Source organism: Diuraphis noxia, unplaced genomic scaffold (genome assembly GCF_037042655.1).
Source record: "Diuraphis noxia isolate RWA-SAM2 unplaced genomic scaffold, SU_Dnox_SAM2 contig0002, whole genome shotgun sequence".
Classification (NCBI taxonomy): Eukaryota; Metazoa; Arthropoda; class Insecta; order Hemiptera; family Aphididae; genus Diuraphis; species Diuraphis noxia.
Genome location: NW_028301712.1, coordinates 20806015 through 20826852, shown reverse-complemented (window position 1 = coordinate 20826852; position 20838 = coordinate 20806015). Strand labels below are relative to the sequence as shown.

General features: G+C 27.7%; 3 protein-coding genes across 4 annotated transcripts; 2 read left to right on the top strand and 1 right to left on the bottom strand.

Annotated features, from left to right (window-relative positions):
* Nucleotides 1-3312: 3312 nt before the first annotated feature.
* LOC107162279 (uncharacterized) lies at nucleotides 3313-5389 on the top strand. Its single transcript, XM_089220221.1, has 4 exons — nucleotides 3313-3720; nucleotides 3806-3961; nucleotides 4103-4321; nucleotides 4819-5389. Exons 3-4 carry the CDS (start codon nucleotides 4109-4111, stop codon nucleotides 5206-5208), a joined length of 603 nt encoding a protein of 200 aa, XP_089076347.1. The 5' UTR covers nucleotides 3313-3720; nucleotides 3806-3961; nucleotides 4103-4108; the 3' UTR covers nucleotides 5209-5389.
* Nucleotides 5390-7162: 1773 nt separating this feature from the next.
* Nucleotides 7163-8773, bottom strand: LOC107168532 (FUN14 domain-containing protein 1-like). The gene is made up of 3 exons (XM_015517970.2): nucleotides 8358-8773; nucleotides 8094-8289; nucleotides 7163-7626 (listed from the first exon to the last, which is right to left on the bottom strand). The coding sequence occupies exons 1-3, from the start codon at nucleotides 8525-8527 to the stop codon at nucleotides 7432-7434; spliced, it is 561 nt and encodes a 186-aa protein (XP_015373456.1). The 5' UTR covers nucleotides 8528-8773; the 3' UTR covers nucleotides 7163-7431.
* Nucleotides 8774-10639: 1866 nt separating this feature from the next.
* On the top strand, nucleotides 10640-17493 carry LOC107168529 (ankyrin repeat, SAM and basic leucine zipper domain-containing protein 1-like). 2 transcript variants are annotated; one of them, XM_089220886.1, is made up of 2 exons: nucleotides 10640-10971; nucleotides 15382-17493. In XM_089220886.1, exons 1-2 carry the CDS (start codon nucleotides 10887-10889, stop codon nucleotides 16722-16724), a joined length of 1428 nt encoding a protein of 475 aa, XP_089077012.1. In that variant the 5' UTR covers nucleotides 10640-10886; the 3' UTR covers nucleotides 16725-17493. The 2 variants fall into 2 exon arrangements, with proteins under 2 accessions (XP_089077012.1, XP_089077011.1); XM_089220885.1 differs by lacking the exon at nucleotides 10640-10971 and adding an exon at nucleotides 11056-11396.
* Nucleotides 17494-20838: the final 3345 nt, after the last annotated feature.

The following is a 20838-nucleotide window of genomic DNA, read 5'->3' as shown; positions in this document are numbered from 1 at the left end:
TATTGCTTCTTAACATGATTTAAAAGCACTGACATCAATTAAATTTATTGAGTTACCTGCACGGCTGCACAAGATACAAATTGAGTAAATTAATTTTAGATTCTGAGTGGAGCGATGGATGTATTGATTTTACCATGATAATATGTGTTTTTTTTTGTATCTGTCATCACGTTTTGGGGCAGTAAAGTGCTTCGATTCTATGAATTTGTAGCATAAAATAATTTACGAATTTTCGTGATTCTTACGTATGTTGTCAAAATTCAAACTTTGAATGCTTATAAAAAAAATTATGACCATAATATATTTATTTTATTTTTCAACTGCTATTATAAAAATATGTTAGGAGCCTTGTATTCAATTTTCAAATCATAGATTTAAAAAGAAAAAACTTTTATAAATTTCTATCTAAGATAATTTGGACATTGCCGTGATTTGTACGTATTTAGTCAAAATTTGCACTTTAAATGATTATAAAAAAAAACGTGCCTATGTATTTTTAATATTTTTCAACTGCTATTGTAACAATGTGTTAGAAGTCTTGTTTTAAATTTTCAAGCTTTTCTATACCCAACAAATAAATTTTTATTGATAGTTATATACAAAAGTTGAAAAATTAAAATGTCAGTAAATAGCTTAAAATATTTTGAAAATTGTATCAAATATAGAAAATTCTTATATAAACAATCAGTGAAAATTTCAAGTATCTGCGGTAATTTGTTTTAGAGTTACACCAAAATAAGAAAATCGCTAAATGTGAAATCCAATGAAAATCCAATGTTGTAAAAATTTAAATTTCAAACGCTCATAAAAATTTAATTTGAATTTCTGGTGGACATTTTTTTGGTAATAAAAATTAACAAACTTGTAAGGAATCTTGTGTTAAATTTTCAATTTAAAAAGAACATTTTTTATGAATTTCTAGCTTAAAATAATTTGCGAATTTTCGTGATTTTTACGTATTTTGTCAAGTGTGTAAGATTCCTCACAAGTTTGTCAATCTTTATCACAAAAAAAAAAAAAAAATGTCTACAGGAAATTCGAATTAAATTTTTATGAGCTTTTGAAATTTAAATTTTTACAACATTGATTTTCACTGGATTTTGCATTCAGCGATTTTCTTATACCTATTGGTGTAACTCTAAAACAAATAACTGCAGATACTTGTAATTTTCACTGAATGTTTATATAGGAATTTTCATTTGATACAATTTTCAAAATATTTAGATTTGTTTTGAGCTGTTTACTGATATTTTAATTTTTCAACTTTTTTAGTTTTTTTTTCTATAAATATCGATAAAAATTTATTTGTTGGGTAGATTAGCTTGAAAATTTATTACAATGCTTCTAACACATAGTAACAATAGCAGTTGAAAAAATAAATTAAAAATATTTAATAAATATACATAGGCATAATTTTTTTTATAAGCTTTTTAAAGTTTTATAACTTTTTTAAAGTTCAAATTTTGAGCTGTACAAGCTGTATAATCCATTAGAACCAGATGAAGATTCAAACATAATGCCTGCTCCCCAAAACCTGGTGTCCTGGTGCTCCCCCAAAATGAAAACATCGAGAGAAAAAAAGAATAAGAAAACAAAATTAGTGATTCTAACTAAATTCCTAGATAATATCGACACATATCTAGAACCATCAAAAAAATTCTTCACCAATCAAAAAACACAAGAGGAAAAAAAATCGAATCGATCATAAGATTCTGAAACCTAATCACACTTTACAACGGTAAACCCACTCATTTCGGAACAGCTTTTGGTACAATTTCAGTGATTGACTTAACATTTTAAACTCCTTCACTTGCTCATCACCTTGCATGGTTGCATGAGATACCTTATCACATGCATTTGGAAGCGATCATTTGCCCATAATCTCTAAATTATTAACGTATAGAAATATAGAATGAAGATTTTCAAATAGGCAAACCAAAATGGAAATTAATCTCTGCTGATTGGAATCTATTCTCATCCTTATTCCTTCTTAGAACAAAAAATGAATACACTTGAAACCGAAAATCCAAAATTTTGGGACGATCAGCTGCTGGGTTGTTAGGTTAGATTCGGCGATAACATTATTTTCACTGCACGGTGCCGAGCATCTGCATCATCTGTTTTCGATCATCAGCGACGGCTGGTAGTTAATGTTAAATGTAACAAAATACATGATTGTAATATTAAAGTATATACTATTTTATGTTAATTTAAAAACATAGACTATTAGACTTAGATAAAAGAGAACTAACCTAACCTAGGGGGGCTGAACCACTAATTGGGGTGACTAGTCCCCTCTCATATTACACCCATGACGCCAGATGCAAACTGATGCTCCCCAACAATCTGTGTGAAATACTTTCACCAAATGAAGAGAGAGCATCATCCTTGTTACTTGTTAGAATTCCTCAAAGAATTCCACCAACCTTCTGCATAAAATATAATAGCATTAGCAAAACGCCAAAACTTAGAATATCACACAAAATGTAAACATAGGTATTTCTTTTAAAACTTATTGTATCAATTCTTAACCTATTTACAATTTATTATATTATACAAATTAAGTAAGCTATACTATGTATTTTGAAACGCCAATAACTCCGGTAGTTGAGGGGTATTTGTTAAATAAAAAAAATAAACTTTTAAGTGAATAAGTGAATGTTTCAAATTAGTTTATACATTTTTTTTTATCTTCGATGAGATGAAAAGATCTACACCAATTGCGCTTTAAATGTATAGGAGGATTACCAGAAATAACATTTATTGAAAGAGTTTTGATTAGGAGATTGAAATGAAACGTTTTAAAAATTTATAAAACAGCCTAGAATTATTATTATGAAATATGATTATCGACGATGATCATCGCTTCTATCATGCTGCCGAGTTCAGTCTTCAGTGCTTGTACTCTATATCCCGTATTACCCATAGCCCCCATAGGCCATAGTATACATTTTAATACAGTCATACAGATTGTATGATCAAATATATTTTTGTTTGTTCTAATAATAAGAAAAAAATACTAGTCGTACGAATTTTAAATTTGATACGAACATTTTTTTAGAAGAATTACCTACCTACTGAATAATTTACGATTGAAAGGGGTGTTCTTATTTAAAAATATGGTCTTTAAGTATATTTAAAAATTCCAAAAACAAATTTTGAATTACTTCATTATGGAAAAAATAAAGGGTATGATCGTACTTAGTGAATCACTCTGTATAGTAATAAATAATATGATGTTATCACATAAATAAAAAATAATATTATGGTCAAAGAATTCTGTGATAACATGATATATGGCATTATTGGCATAATGAGTCATAACTCATTACTTGAAACTTGAGTGTCCGATAGTTTAAATAATTTAATAATTTATTAGTTATTACTTTAAGTCTGTAGTCACTTTACAATTCTATAATCTGTTCAACATTCTCTTAACTTTTAACTACAATTAATACACATTGACTAAAATTATAATTTATACTTAATAATGATGTATGTGCCTTGTACACCATGATAAAATATAATGCATTAATGCACGCAATACAGTACAATTTTGAATTTATTCACAATTTTACATCTTGACTGTTTGTTGATCGTTTGACTGTAGTCCACTTAAAATGTTATCGGGATTGGAATTTAAGCATAATATTAAGTATTGAATCATTTTATTGTCAGAATTGTAATTATATGACAGCTAAAAATTACTAGAAATTTTGAGTAAATACCAACATTACAATGTCAATATTGACTATTGTGTATAATATTGTCAAAAGTGTACGTTTTTATTGTGTATAATTTACAGTATATTGTGTTCCTACCTTTAATAACAGTGATAAAAAATCACCCATGAAATTGGTTGCCGATAATCAGTTTGTTTAGTAGCGGTTGAAAAATTAATTTGATGGTATTGTGTACAGAGTTATAGAATCTTTTTAGGTGTCATCATTATTCATTACAAGTAAGAAACCTCCCTGAACTTAATTATTTACTGTATGTGTTTACTGTTTATTGCTATTTGCATACAAAACAATAATTATTCACTAAAACAATTGTAACTTGTAGCTATTTATGCATGTTGGGAAATTTTTTTGTTTTATAGATTGGCATGGATCTAAACCAGTCCCAAAACGTCTACTATGATTATTTGTACACAATAAATCCAATTGCAGAACGCATACGCAAAGATGTTGACGCTACCAAGGATGCGTATCAATCGTTGTGGCTTGAGCTAACTGTTGATGAACAAAACAAGATACTGGAAGAATCAATTATCAGTCCAGAAACTGTATTGAAGTACTCAAAATACAAAAAATCTGATGTAAGTTGTTTTATTTACCATTGGGTTTCTTCCTCATCACGTCATTCATGCTACTTTATTCTGTTTTTATCTTATTTGCTTATTGTAATATTGTGTACAGATTGTAAATTGTCTTTCTTAATAAAAAAAAAAAGTTGTTTTATGGCTTAATGTCAACTATTCATAAGTGTAAAATTTGCACCATTACCTATAATGACCAAACTAGTAAAAGTCTCTGGTTGATCCAGGTTAAAATCATATTCTTTGATGAAGATTTAATTTTCCCCTGTAAAATCATACATTATTATGTATATTTTTATAGAAGTTAAATATACTGTGCCCATAATTCAATATTTGGTAACTGCAGCTGCCTGAAAAAGTTCAGAGGCAGCATAATATGGGTGATTAGGTTAGACAGATAGCATTGTGGGATATCATAATAAAAATTTTCTTATACCATTATTACATTTCAATTGTGAGGGAATTTTTTTACAAGAATCAGACATTTTGTTTTTCAGAAAAAAACTTCTGAAGGTGGATTTTCTTGGTTTACTAGAAGTCAGTTGGATCTGTGCAAACATATTGATAGTGTCCGAGAGAACTTCACTGCTAATGAATGTAAAGCTACAGTTGTGAAACGAACAGTAACCAAAGAACCGCAAGACAACAAACTCATCAGTAAAATCAAATCAAATGTTTTATTCAAATCACTAATGCCAACTGAAGACAAAAACAAAGGTGTAAAAAGTGATAGGACAAAGCCTAAATGCCCTCCTCCGCCACCACCACCATCACAAGTCATAAATCCTAAGCAAACAATTCAAGATTCAATATACAATAATCTTAATGATGATGATGATGATGATGATATCCCAAAGACAGGATTTGATTTTTTAGATAATTGGTAACAATTTACTGTATATATATAAGCACAATACAAAGGAATAAAAAATTGCCAAACAATTTCGTAATAATTTTATAGAATTTAAAAAATATTTTTAAGATTTGAGTTGTTGATCTATTTAAACAGCTGGTTACTATTAGAATTTTTTATATATATAGACAATTCTATTGTATACTATTCATTAATTTAATAATAATTTATTAAATAACATATAGTTAAGAATCAAGATTCAACAGAGCTAAAATATTATACCTACATCAAATTTTGATCTGTATAATACTATTATATTAATCTGCTTTATTGTTGTTTAATTCCAAAAATACTCTTCCATGTGAAAACGTGTATTATTCATGTACATAATTATTTATTGTTACCTATTAGTTTTTAAATGCATTTCACATAAAACTATTTTAATCACATAAGCATGTATTATTGCAATAATTAAATTTGTAGTACAATTTGTGACTACATTAATTTCTTACATAGTTATATGTATTACAAATCAATTATTTTTATCAACATCAAATATTTCTATTTGGCCATTTAAATATGTTACCATTGTCTACTGATAATTATTATTATTAATAACAATGTATAATAAATTCTGCTTATTTCATTTTTTTTTTTTTAAGTTAAGTTAATAAAGAGTCCCATAACATTGTGCGTATTCATTTCAAAAGATTATCTTGAATCAAAAACTTTTTTTAGAAATCTGAAATATATTGTAGTAAACATATTCTTTGCGTAAATTATATCATTGGAAAAGATGTTTCAATACCCAAACAGTGGTAGTGCCAGGATTTTTTTTGATTATGGCCATAACGGTAAAAAATTACAAGATTGGACAAAGCAATAATGTGATGTTTGCCTGTACAAAAAATGAACAGTATGATCTGCAATTACAATTATTTTGATTTAATGAATAATTGTTTTTCATCTCTGGCAGTGGCGTAGCGTGCGTTTCAGCTTAGTGTATGCATTGCGACGCGGCCGTAGTGTTGCGGATTAATCAATCCTAATGTACTTAGAAGAAAATATAAAAAATATTAAATTAATACAATCAAACATGTTTTTATAAAAATATTACATTATTAATACAAAAAAAAATTATTATTTCAATTTGGGAAGTGTATGCTGTGCATACACAGCATATGCACACGCTACGCCACTGATCTCTGGCATATTTTTTAGGTAAAATAAAACATTGCAAACAAGTTAACTATACAGTATTAAGTATAGATCATAAATGTATCTGAAAATTAATATGGATTAAATTAAAAATTTCATATCAACAATCTGTTAATATTCAATTGATATATTTTCATCAATAATTCAAAATATATAGTATAGTAACACAATTACTTACAGTATGTTTATTTTTAAAACAATGTCCATTAATTATATTATTACAAATAATAATACAATACATAACATTGTTAATATAAAGTTTTTTTTAGTTTATAAGCTAAATATACTTCAAGACTATATTTTTAAATTGTAGAGACTTTTTAACAGTTAAGGAGTGTAATGCTGTGAAACAAACTTGTTTTAAAAAACAACCAGTGGTTCTGTAAAATATTTTTCTGAAAATGTTGAAATCGAAATCAGTACTCGAATGGGTAGTTTCTTAACTTTATGTGCAAAGAAGATGAATAAGTATAAAAACGAGATAAAAAATACAGAATTTGGAACATTGAACATTTTAATTATAAAAGTTATAAATAACATATTAAGTATAATATATTTTGGGTACATCTATTTTATATTTTTGTAAAACTTTTTTTAAGGACTATTATTCTTAGTATAAATGTTTAACTATAGAACAACTAATTGTTAAAATTTTTAATATAATATAATAAATTAAAAACTTCAAAAAATTAATAAATAAATGATAGTTTCCAACAAATTTAATTTCGTTAAAATTAAATCTATTAAAAATAAATAAGACATTAGACAGGTTCAACTTAAATTCATAATTTATTTGATCACAAACCATTATACAAATGAACGGAACAACTCATTTCAAACTGACTAGTATCAAAATAGTACTTAAACTAAATAATATGATGATAATACAATATAATTATCAATTATGTAAATTAATGAAATAAGTGTTAAATATGGAACTATTAGTAGTAGTGATTTGCTATATACATGTAAACATTTAAAAAAACGATTTTATTTTTAAATATGTATGTTAATGAATATGAACTGTTTAATGACCGTTTCAACGAGCAACAATGCCACAAGAAATTCCAAGTACAAGGCCAACTAAGTAAGATGCTAAGAATACATGAATCTCTTCAAAAATAAACTCATCCTCATCACCAGATATACGGTTAAACCAACGTTTAGCTTTGCGTTCTTTCTTCCTTAATAAATCCTCAGCCTTATCAAGTTTCTTGTCAACAAAGCGCCCCACCTGAAATCGGTCAATACATAAAGAAATGTCTTACAAAAATTAAAAAAACAATTGATGGTTTATGTCCAATTTAAAAAGTTTAAATGAATATTAAGTATTATATGTTTTAATATATTTCTTGAATTATTGTACTTATATAATAACTTAATAGTTATTATTTTACGAAAGATGCAATATTTAAATATTAGCTTGTGAATTTGTTATAGTTAAAATGTTGTGCAAAGAATTCTTAAATGCTGCATATAGATAATCTGTTTATGAGTAGGCGACACCAAGGAAGAAGCCACCAGTAAATCCAGCAGCCATAATGGAGTTGGTCTCTATAATGTTTCTGACCTAAAAGCAATTAGTACACAGAAATATAAAAATCTCGCTGCGAGTTGAAAAGTACGAAAATTGGGGAATTTATTTGGACATAATACATTAATACATTTAATGTACACAATATTACATTGTGTATAAGTTACCTTTTTCAATAATCCTTGTTTCTTGTCACTTGTACTGTCTTCGACTTGTTCAGCCACTCTTTCAACACCTCTGGTCAATTTATCCCAATTAATTTTTATATAACCACTCGAATTGGCTAGTTGTAGAGCTAATATGCCACTTCCGACTGTGAATGCAGCAGCTTTACCTAATTTCATCATAATAAAACCGGTCGCCCTGGAAATAATACAGTATGTATAAATACAATATTATATTAAAACTAGGTGAAATTCTGAACTTAGTACCATCCAGACGCTGAACCAAAAAGCAATTGTCTGGTTGCAGACTTTTTGCCAACGTCTCTGATGACTTTCTCAATCAAAGATTTCGCCTCTTCGGCTGTCTTATCTAAATCGAAATCTTCGGATGTTGATGGACCATCATCTCTCTTGCTCACTGCAGCTGATGGTGCCATGTTTTCTTTTTTTAATTAAAAAATACTAGTATGTAAACTGGCAAGTTATTCGTTTTACAGTTGACAGTATGTTAATACAAATGCTGATTGTAATAAAAACGATGAATAATCAATATTTAAAAAAAATTATTGTAAGATGGGTAAGCGAAAAATTTCTTTTATGAAAATCGCAGAACAATAAACATGAATCATTTATAATCACTATTCTGTATTCACTAGCAACTGCGTCTAAAATCTTAATCTAAATTTATATTATAGTATACCTGTATACCTATTACATATCATTATATTTTTATTGGAAAACAAAATAATTCTGATTTTTCAGTCACCAGAGTAGCCAATGTAACAAAATAAACGGGATAATTGCAAACTATTGCATATTGTAATGTTCTGTGGTGATATTGATCATACAGTATCGTCGAACTTACTTTTGTTGCTAGATGACGCTGCAGTATACGATTTTAGTAGCAATTACTGCAGCTATAATATACCTAATTCTGACTGTGTTTACAATTTAGTCAATAATATATTTACCATATAAGTGATACTACTCTGTCCAGCGAGAGAATGCGCCAATTCTGCACACTCTCCGCCACACTACTGTTGAAACCGGTTTCGCTATGGCAGGATGTTGCGCGGGGGGAACCAGTTTTGGTCGGTGAGCGGCGTTCTCTCGCTGGACAGAGAATATGATAGTTTTACTTGACAAAATAATTGTTTATAGATAATATTATGCACTATATAGGCATAGGCGTGCGCAGACATTTGGTTCCGGGGGTGCATAGTATAAATTAGGGCCCAAAATAATTTTGAAAGCCATTATAGGTACAGCAAAATTTATATATATATATAAAATGCACTAAAAATAATTTTTTTTTATTTTATACATTGTAATAAAATAAATATTACATCAAAATATTCTATGAAATTAGACAATGTTATCATCGAACTGAGTAAACCATTTATAGCTTATTAATAACTATAAAAAAAATGTTATATATAATGTTATAGAACACAAGATTCTGTTTGAAGGGAATTCTTATTTTTCGTAAAAATAAAAGCATATTAATACTGTTTTATAATACTTTAAAATTTCAAGGTTTAAAATGTACACTTAAGTAATAATAATAATTATTATAGGGCCCTTGCTGTTTTATGTGAAAAGTCCGAGGGTGCCCAGGCACCCTCGGCACCCCCCGTGCGCACGCCTATGTATATAGGCTATATATAATTTAACTGTGCGCCTGTGCTATACCGTGATGTGATGGGATAATTTAATATTTTAATATAATATATTAAATAACAATTGTACACGGTATTAGCGATAAATTTCTAAAAAAAAAAAATTATAAAATTTGCTATAAAATCTCTACGTTAGTATATTTAGAAAAATGTAAATGAAAGAAATCATTAGAGAATAAATTTCTTTGAACATGATATTTCCAAACACTGGTAATGGATAATGACTATAATGAATAATGACAATAATATAGTATTGATTTTATATTTGATATAATAATATATTTTAATTGTACATATTATTTTGTTGTAGTATATAATTTATAACAATGGTAATGGCAATAATATTAATCTGTGATAATAGGAATTGGGGATCTGGCGACTAGGCGCCCGTTCACCAAAAATTATTTTGTGGTAAAACTAAAAATTGGTTTCAGAAAGTTCATATTATGTCTATGTATGAAACTTTAAATCACTTACAATCTAATATTTATCTATCTATAATATTATATAATATGATCCAAGATTAAAAGTTTGAAACCAATACAAATTAATATCATAGGTATTCCATAGTACATTAGTACACACTACACAACAATACCGTGTCCATCAATAATATATTAATATCACAAAACAGTAAAGATAATAAGACCTGTTGACTGTTGTAAACCCATGGTTGAAATATTCCAATTTCCAACCATATCCATGGTTGAAATATTCCAATTTCCAACCATGTCCATGTATAAACTATAAAGCTTAGATCATATATGATCTAAGCTATAAAGCATAATATTGTGTAAATGTTGTAATCAGATAAGTACTTATCTGTTATTTTCTTTATCAATAATCATATTGTGAGAAACCGTCAACGGCGTCAACCCAACTAGGATAATGGCATAATGCCAATAATGCTATAATAGTATAATGTTATTAGATTATTGAACTTTGAGATCTGACAGTAAGGCAGTTACTAAGTATTGTGAATAACTCACAACTCACCACTAAACTCAACTGTAACGTCTGTAACAACTTTACGTTACCAACTTTTATTTAACAGCGCTATACGATATAACGGTTACATCAATATTGCCAGCTGCTGTTTGAATCACATAATGCATTAATGCATGAATTGAATATTATTATTTTACTATCATTATTCATTAACCGTGTTACATCATCCATACATCATCAGAATCAGGTGACAGGTAGGTTACATTTTATATGACCTAGTATGTAGACTGTACCTATAGTGTATACTTTACTGTTGGGATTTAACTACCTTGTATATTATGTAATGTATTGTATTGTATTGTAGTTGTTAGAAAACAGATAGTACCTGTTATGGCAGTAGACCATTAATTATCCAATGACATTGAGTTGTGTGATTTGATTTTTGATTTTCTGCTCATTACTAAACTATACGATATGTCTGTTTTTGTACACTTTAATTCCATTAAAATACAATGATTACATCGAAGAATAATCATGTTTACTGCTTTTGGCTGTACCGATTTGACGTTTATTTTTAATTTTTACCATCAAACTATGTATCCAGAAAATCCAGATGTATCACTTAACATAAATATTCAGAAATCTGAACGAACATCTAGAAAACATAAACTTAAAACAGGTACTACCATATGTCTTATTTTAATCACAAATTCTAAAAGTTTATTCCATTGAACAATTTTTTTAATTTGTTTAGTTACAATATTTTTTAGATTCTTAATGTAGTATACATTCTGTAAATGGGTTTGTAGTTTCATAATTTGATGATTTATCTATTTCTCTGAGTTTAAATGGAATGAAGATCAATGACAAATATTAATATATGTTTTTTTTTATGATAAATTGTTACTGACATACATCGTCATCAAACTTATTGATAATATTATAGAAAATATAACATATTAATATATGTAAATATGTTGTTTATGTTGTCGCATCCACATAGTGAAGTCACTCATTTCATGAACTGAATATACAGATTGTGAAATTCATCCAGATAGTGAATTTTGATTAAAATACGTGAAGTGGACAAATACTTACCTATATTGTGTACTTTGTGTAATTATTATGAAGCAATATTGTTGTATTATTTTGCATTAAATAGTTATATTATAACTTATTACTTAACAGTAAACTATAACTATACTTTTATAGTTTTATAAATTGTTCTATAAACAGAAATATAAACAAAACAATTGACCGACTTAAATAATAATTAATGAACAATAGGTAGGTAGGTACCTATACATTTTTCTTCCTCATTATTTATTTTTACATGACGATTGATTATGGTATAAACTAAATTATTTTTAAAACAAGCACACCTACTTGTTTGGCAAGGAGTTTTTGCCTTACAAAAATTCTTGCCTTCCTGAAATATTTTTAATAATTTCTTACACCGTAAATTCAACATTTTTATCTACTTGATCAGTAGTGAGAAATCAAGTTGTTGATTTTTTTAAACATTCACTACTGAACCATCCTTTACGTAAACCATATTTTGTTCCAAGTTTATGCAATTCTTTTTTTATAATTATTACCTAAGTCAATGAATCAACTATTTCGTTAATATTGTTCTTCGTAGAACAATATAGAAAAGTATATTTACAGTTTAGTTATAAATTATAATATTATGATATAATATCATTATTTATTGCACGTATAATTTCCAATTTGTTATGGTTCATCAGAAATGAAGCACTTCATACCGACTTTAAACTCCCAACTGTTAAAACCCATATACATAATCTCACGATAAATTTTTTTGGCAAAGCCAAAAGCGCAAAACATTTCAAACTCAACAATAAACCCACCTTCCAGGCCGGTTATTTTATTGATGTAACTTTTATTAGTCTAGTCTTTATCTAGTCATTCATAAGTTACACAACAATAGATTCACAGAAAAATTATATATTATATGAAAAATATATATATGTGCATGATCAGCAGTTGGCCCATTCTCTTCTTGAAAAAAATAAAAAATGTAAATACGTCATATGGACTATTATCAAATATTATGTTATAAAATTACAACATTAACATAGGCGTGCACACGGGGCGAGCCGGTTGAGCCCCGGCTCCACCGGAATCTTTTAAGGGGCATATAATAACATAATTTCAAATGTATGTAGGTATATATAAATATTTAATTATAACAAAATATTCGAGGAGATCATTACAACTTGACGATTTTATTTGTCGTAATAGTAAAATAAAATTACAAATATTTGTGTACCATTAAATCGATTTTATTGATTTATTCATTTAACAAAAACACTGTGCAAAGTAATATGTACTATGGTCTATGACCAGTGAGTTAGCTGGTTGGTTAGCTTAGTTAACTCGTTAACTGTACAATTAGTTCAATCTGTAGCAGGAATGATTCGTCTAGAGTTAACATCTAAAATGATTTCAATTCTATCAACATTTGCTAATATCCCCGAAGAGATGTTAGTATCTGAGATAAAGCTTTTAAAATATTTACCTGCTACCGATGGTAAACCGAATAGTAACACTAATAGTGAATCAATTCATGAATGGCTAGAATATATGAAAGCAAATAATTACATAAAATCATTTTATGGATTTTTTACTCTACTGAAATTATTCAGTGTAATACCAGTTACAAGTTGTTTCTGTAAACGGGTATTTTCTAAATTAACAATAGTAAAAAATAAGTTAAGGAGTACTATACATCAAGACCGACTTAATAGTTTATTATTAATGTTTATTGAACAAAAACTAACATCTATAGTATTAATATTGACATGGTCATTGATGAATTCAAAATTATTGGAAATAGGAGAATTCATTTATAGTTCTTTAAATATTGAATGTAACAACTAATAACACATTGTAATATATGTAATATATACAATATATGTAATATAATATTATGTATGTACAATTTTTTGTTCATTAAACCAAGTTTTTTTTTTTTAATTTTTAGGTATTGTGTTTTCTTCATAATATTTTATTATGTTTATTATGTCTAGAAACTAGCTTATTAATGTTGAGTGCACGTACATTGTACGTCGTACAACTTGATTTTATTTACTCAGTTTTTAATTTACAATTATAGTATAAATTAATGTTTAAAAAAAAAATATATATATATATAGGGGCACTGTCCAAGTATTGGGGCATTAATTGTTGCTAGGCTCGACCGGAAATTGAAGTCTGCGCACGCCTATGAACATTAAATATCAATATCAATATCAATAAATAAATATACATTTGTTTATTACAAAAATACGCAAACATAGGTTTAGTAGGTATAGTTAAACAATTATAACATCTACATGATTGTGTGGTTGTCAAATCTTGTGTGTGAGCCAGTGGGTTGTTATATTTATTGAATTTTTTGTAAATAATAACTAAGCCGTTTTTATATATTGTAATTTAACTAGACTACTTATACTGTAATAGAGTAATAGATTGATGTCAGTTTCACTCTCATTACAATCATATGTCTTTCACAGAGTCAGTCTTTGTGTTGGCCACTTCAGTTCTTAATCTGTGTTAATATTTTCTAAAGGGTTCATAGTGAGATTCCTACCAGATAGTAAATATTTAGTTGGGTGGCCTACAATAATTATCCTTTCGAGTGTTGTATTCAAAGTTTTTCTAGGGGGTCATGTATGAATTGAGTTTGATTTGGGTTTCTGTATAACCATACATAGAATATATTTAATTGAATGCTTGTTTTCTTTTTTCTAAACATATTATTGTTGCATATCTTCTTATTTCCAGTGGTGCTGCCCCAACTAATGGTTAGATGTTTTTTATTAGCATAGGTCTAAGATATCCCGTTATTATTCTACATGTTAAATGAAAATGTGAAATACTGAGTTGTAAGGTATAGGAAAAACAAGTTACTGGAACTTCAAGAGGTGCAAGACAATCCTACTCAGTCACTTAGTTTAAATATATTGGTGTTTTGCTTGAGGTTCTAGTATATAGTCTTAAAATTGTATACGTATAATGTTTTTTGATATTTCAATTTCATCATACATATGTTCAATGCTGATTGCTGGGTAGTTGATATACTTTTTATATTTAAACACTGTCAACGGGTAGGGAGGGTGATATTTCTTATGCCCTCCCTACATCAATGTTTCAACTTTCAAATTACTTTATAATCTCTATTTTTATGTACTGTCTATATACAATGTGATCACAATATTAGGTACCACTGAATATCTTATCTGAGTGACATTGTATTAAAATGAGGTTTTCGGGAGGTGATATGTAATTCTTAAATACATATTTTCAGACAAATTTCGTATTTTTAGCTCTCTCGATACACACTGCTGCAATACAGTTTTTTCTATTTTCAAAACTAACCAAGTTAGATTAAGTCAAAAATCAGCAATGAACACGATACCAATAATCAGTACACAATGTAAATAAAATCTACAACATGAATCAGTATCATGAAATTCTGGTATTTGGTACTAATTTTGTGGTACTATATTACTGTTAGGTATAAGAGTAACGATTACATATCTGTAGCTTAAAAATCTAATTTTTATATTTTAGTATGTATGTTCCAAATTTATTAGTATAAAATATTAATTAATTATGCATAATATTATTTGTTCTAGTTCCAATAAGTATCAAAATGAAATTTGAGAAAAACATTGTTCCAGCTGGTTGGGAAAGCGACGAGTATGATGAATTTGGTGATCTTATTGAACAGAAGTCATATCATGTAGAACCGAAAGTAGAAGATCTTCAATTAACATTAATAACTGCCTGTGCAACAAATAATGTATCAGAAATCACCCGTGTGTTAAAGTGTGGAACTATTAATATCAACAGTTATTTGCATAATAGTTGGACTGCTTTGATGCATGCAGCATTTAATGGATCTTTAGATGCTGTGACATATCTTTTACAGAATGGTGCTGATCCATTACTTGAATATGACTGTCATAATGTTATAATGTGTGTATGCAATTGTACTAAAATTTCTAATGAATTGGACTTATTAAATTGTCTAAAGCTTTTATCAAATTTTGATAGTATTGATATCAACTCAAAAGATAGAAATGGACTGACAGCGCTCATGTACGCATGCTCCAATGGTTGGTTGAAATTAGTAGAATTTCTTGTTGATCATGGTGCAGATATAGAGTTGAAAGATCATCAGTTTGGAGAGACGGCTTTGTTTTTTGCAGTACGTCTCAACCATGTAAATGTTGTCAAATATCTTTTATCAAAAGGAGCAAATAAAGATGCCACCGACAAAAAATATCAGACAGTGCATAGAATAGCTGAAAATAAAAACATGGTTGATATTTTAAATGTATTGAATATGGATTATAAAAATGCACAGCTACAAGTTTATTATCCAGGAGAAGAACATAATTACTGGACTGAAGTTATGACTGAATTGGAAAATGGTTTTAGTAAAGACATTAAATCATTTTTAGAAACATTATCAATGGAAATGTATGTAGATCGTCTAGTTTCTAGGGATGTAACTTTTAAAAGTTTTCTCACTGGAAATAATGATCAATTTGTTAATATGGGGATCACTTTAACACCACATCGTAAACTTTTGGCTACAGCGCTTAAATGTTTTCATACATGGAGTTGGTCTTACCATTCTTTAGATTTAAAAAAATATGATATGAAGGCTGAAGATATTGCACAGGCATTGGGGATAATAGTTAGACAATTGCATATATTAGATGCTTCAATAAAGTACTTAGGAAATAATAGCTATGGTTTAGATCAACAGAAAGGTCAAGAAGCCATTAATATTTTAAAAAAAATTAGAACTACGGAGGATAAAATATTCAAAATATTAGATCAAGAAGTGAGAATGGATCAAGTGGATTATACAGGATATCGTAAGATAAGGAATCAAAATATAAAATCAAATATAGATAACTTGTTTGCTAGTGCAACTGTTCTTTTAGTATTATGGGGCATATTTTAAATATATTTTTTAATTTTGTTAACTAACTATTAAATTTTGTATTTATATAATTTTAAAATATACAAAATATAATTATGTTAATTTAATTAAATATTATTATTCATTTTTAGTTTTAAGATGATTCAAGTAAACATAGTTACATGTTCAAGTTCAACTAACAACTGAACAAGTATAATTAATAATTGACATTGTGTGCATTAATGACACAACTATGATTTTTATACCTTAGGTGCTTATTTGTATTTTAGTGACAAAATATAGTGTAACAATAAGCAATCATAGGTTTGGCATGATAGGAAAATAATAAACTAGCATTCACTCTAGATGTAGCATTCCGGGACTCGATACTGATGCGGACCCACTAAACTTATTTTAAAGTTCGTATAACTTAATTTAACAGAAAAAAAAGAATATTGTATTATATAAAAGTTATTACCGCCAGTGTTAAGAACAATTAAAAACTTTAAAAAAAAACTTGTAGTTTAACTGATAAAAATACTGGAGGATATAATTTTTGTGTGTAACTAATGTAGTTTTATTTCTGTTTTTTTAATATTTATTGGAGTAGTGAAGCTATTTTGGATTCACAGTAATACGTAGGCGAATGGAGAATGTGTTTTAGTTTAAATTAGAAGCCTATCATGCATCATAGGTGTTCTTAAATTTTTTTTATATTCTATAATGCCCCTATTATAAGAAATGTTGGTAACTACAAGACAATTGTATTTTATTAATAAATAAAGAGGTACCTAATGATTTAAATTGATAATTATGATATTGTTTTAATTATACTATAAATGTTTATGATTAATTAGGCAATATATTTATGCTAATAATAATTATTAGCGTATGTTCCTAATAATTTAAATAGTTTTAATAATCAATGTTCGCAATAATATTATCAATTGATACAATAATTTGAATAACATTTTTATTTAAGTACCGATTTGCTTTAATATAAATTGTCTAGGTACATAATAATTAAATATTTATATAGTATTAATTAATGATCTTAGTTTAAGTTTCAACATAATACAATATTAAATAATTACTTAATAGGTACATTGTTAAAAGTATAAAATCGTTAAAATCCTATGAACAATATTAACATAAAAAAGTAATTTTTCACAGACATTTTACTTATCAATTAAACTATCTAAGATTCTAAGATATAATAGAATTTCATCAATAAACGATGGCAGCAAGCAGAGTAGTATTGTGTACACAGATCTTTCCCTGCTGTCGGTTATAAATCGGGGAAAAAAAGATATTGGTAATAAAATTAGATAAGATAGGTACTCTGATGTAGGAATTTTAAAATGAATTTAATTTAAATTATATTTGTAATATTTTCATACCTACTCTGAAAAAGAAAAATATTATATTGATTAGGTACACAATATATAGGCAGTGGCGTGCCCAAGGGGGGAGGTTAGGGGTTATATCCCCCCATTGGTTTTTTTTTGTTAACTTCAACTTATTAGATATTACCATAGACATATTATATAAACATTTATATATGGATATGGATATTACTTTTAAAATTATCAGTAATAAGTTATTGCTTATAAATTATTATTTCCCATTGGCTATTATAAACATTCACTACCTATACGGATTATACTGATTATAGATCAGTGATTATGTATTCATGTTCATGAGCAATAAATCCTCTAAGTAATAATTAATAATTAATTATGTTTATGGTAAGATGTAAGATAGAATGATGGATCATGCATTCATGCTTATCACGTAGACTAAAAGTACCTATAAATATAAATTTTCGTTTGGAATAACGAATAACTAAGTTGTTTTTAAGAATTATTTTTCTTTTGTATATTAATTATTTTAATAAAGGTTATAAATGTTTTTAGTTTAATGTTGTCATTTTATAAACAATAGTGTATAGATATAGTGTGGCTATTTAAATTAATTCTAATTATAGAATGATACTCAATATACATGAATGTACATATGTTTAGCAATTTTTGTGTTTGGATAACCATGATTAATTTAAATGTACCTACTTTTACTAAAAAATTTATAACATTATATATCCCTCCCCATTGAAATTTCCTGGACGCGCCACTGTATGCAGGTACACGGTACATCCTCCTATCTGTATTTTTAAGTTAAAAACTAAAATTAATGTCTAATATTATAAGGTGTAAGAATAAAAACTAGAAATTAATAATAGCGTTAATTTTCGTTCGTGTGTCACGGTCTCATAATAGAAATATTACAGTTATACAATATTGTGTAAATTTAATTCTTATTGTTGTAAAATTGAAAAATAATTTTTGTCTACTGTGTACGTTTTACATCAAGGGCAGCACACTCACGCTGGATGCTGGAATTGAAGTGGTACTGATGACTGCTCCGTCTGGCGTCTTAGCTATAGTAGTACCTATAAGCTATGAAGCCTATGAATTTCCTACCGAATATAAAGTACCTACCTATAATTATATCTTGTATTGTATTAAGAATATTATGGTCTATAATTTTTATCAGAAAAACTTTGGTTAATTTATTTTTAGAAAAAAAATGGTTATGGCCAACGGTTAATAAAATAATCACAGAAAATATAATATTGTGATGTCAATGCATATTTTAAAACCGTATAAAATGGGTTATTTTTTAAAATGTTATCAGTCATATCAGCTAGGTAAGTATTCAGGGTCCAGGGTGGAGCTGCAGCTTCTCTAGCTGCCCCAATAGAAATGCTCTTGAAGCAGTAGTTTAAATACATCGATTCCTTTACGATTAAGGCTTGCTTTACATAATCGGCTTTTACTTATAGTACAATAAATCTATCAACTATCTACCTACATTATCCTATCTTCTGTAACTACCTATCTACATTGAACTGCACACAAATTTTGCTTCTGGCTTAAAATGGAATGAGGTGTGACCGTTTAGACTCCTAACTAGATGATACCTTATACCTATTCGTTCACGCACCCAGCTAAGTATAGGTACAATTTATCAGTGGCATACACACGAGTGAGAGTTGGGGTGTTCAACCCTTTTCCCTAAGGCAATTTTTACTATATGTGTAGAATATTGATGTATAAAAGTTAATAAAATTAAAAAAAATATATTTTGCTATACAATATATATTATATATAGGTAGGTGGTATTCATATAGTTTGTATAACTCTACAGTCATGTTTATAACTTCTCCCATTAAAAGTACTTCTTACGCTACTGCCATTTATATTATGTAGGGGCGTCATTGTTTTTATAAAATTGATAGAATAGAGCAAGTATAGGATGAGCGATAACTGATGAGTAGGAACCTATATTTTGGGGTAAACGGTCACTTTGTAAGATCTATTGTTTAAAATTCATTACGCGGACACTTTGTAAAGTATTACATACATGATATAGGTGATATATTATATTATGTAAATTTGAAATATAAGTACCTATATATTATATGATAGAGAGTTCGATGAAATTTAAACATTATTTTTTGTTTTTTACATTTAAAAGTAATCTAAAGATGTTAATCAAAGTTAATAAAATTTTTTTAAATGTACCTACCTGTTATTTGTTAATAACCAAACATTAGGTACTTATGATGCTGTAATATAAATACCTATATAAATTATAGTTAGGTACGTATATTAGGTACCAAATTAGATATTTTACCAAATTATATTTAAACTTAATAACATTTTTGGTATAATTTCCAATTGCTTATTAGCCATTAATCATTACTTATTAAGTATACTAGGTATTCAGACTTTTTTATATTATTCGGTTATATCAATAATTTATGTAGGTAGGTACCTAAGTAGTTAATATAGGTAATATTATGTTTACACTAGTACAAAGTGTCCGCGTTTCGCACTTTAATATATATGAATAATGAATATATGATGGTACCTACAAATAGTGACTACAACTAGGTACATTTTAGGTGTGTACGGATTATGTCCACAATAGATTTCTATTTATGAAAGTAGGCATATAGGTATGTTTATCTTAAATTGTGGTTACATGCAGAGTACTAGTCTTACTGTAATTACGTAACAGATGACGAAAAAATTCTGGTTTTCGAAGATCTTTTGGGTTCACGTGTATTATAATATAATATGTAGATACCTGT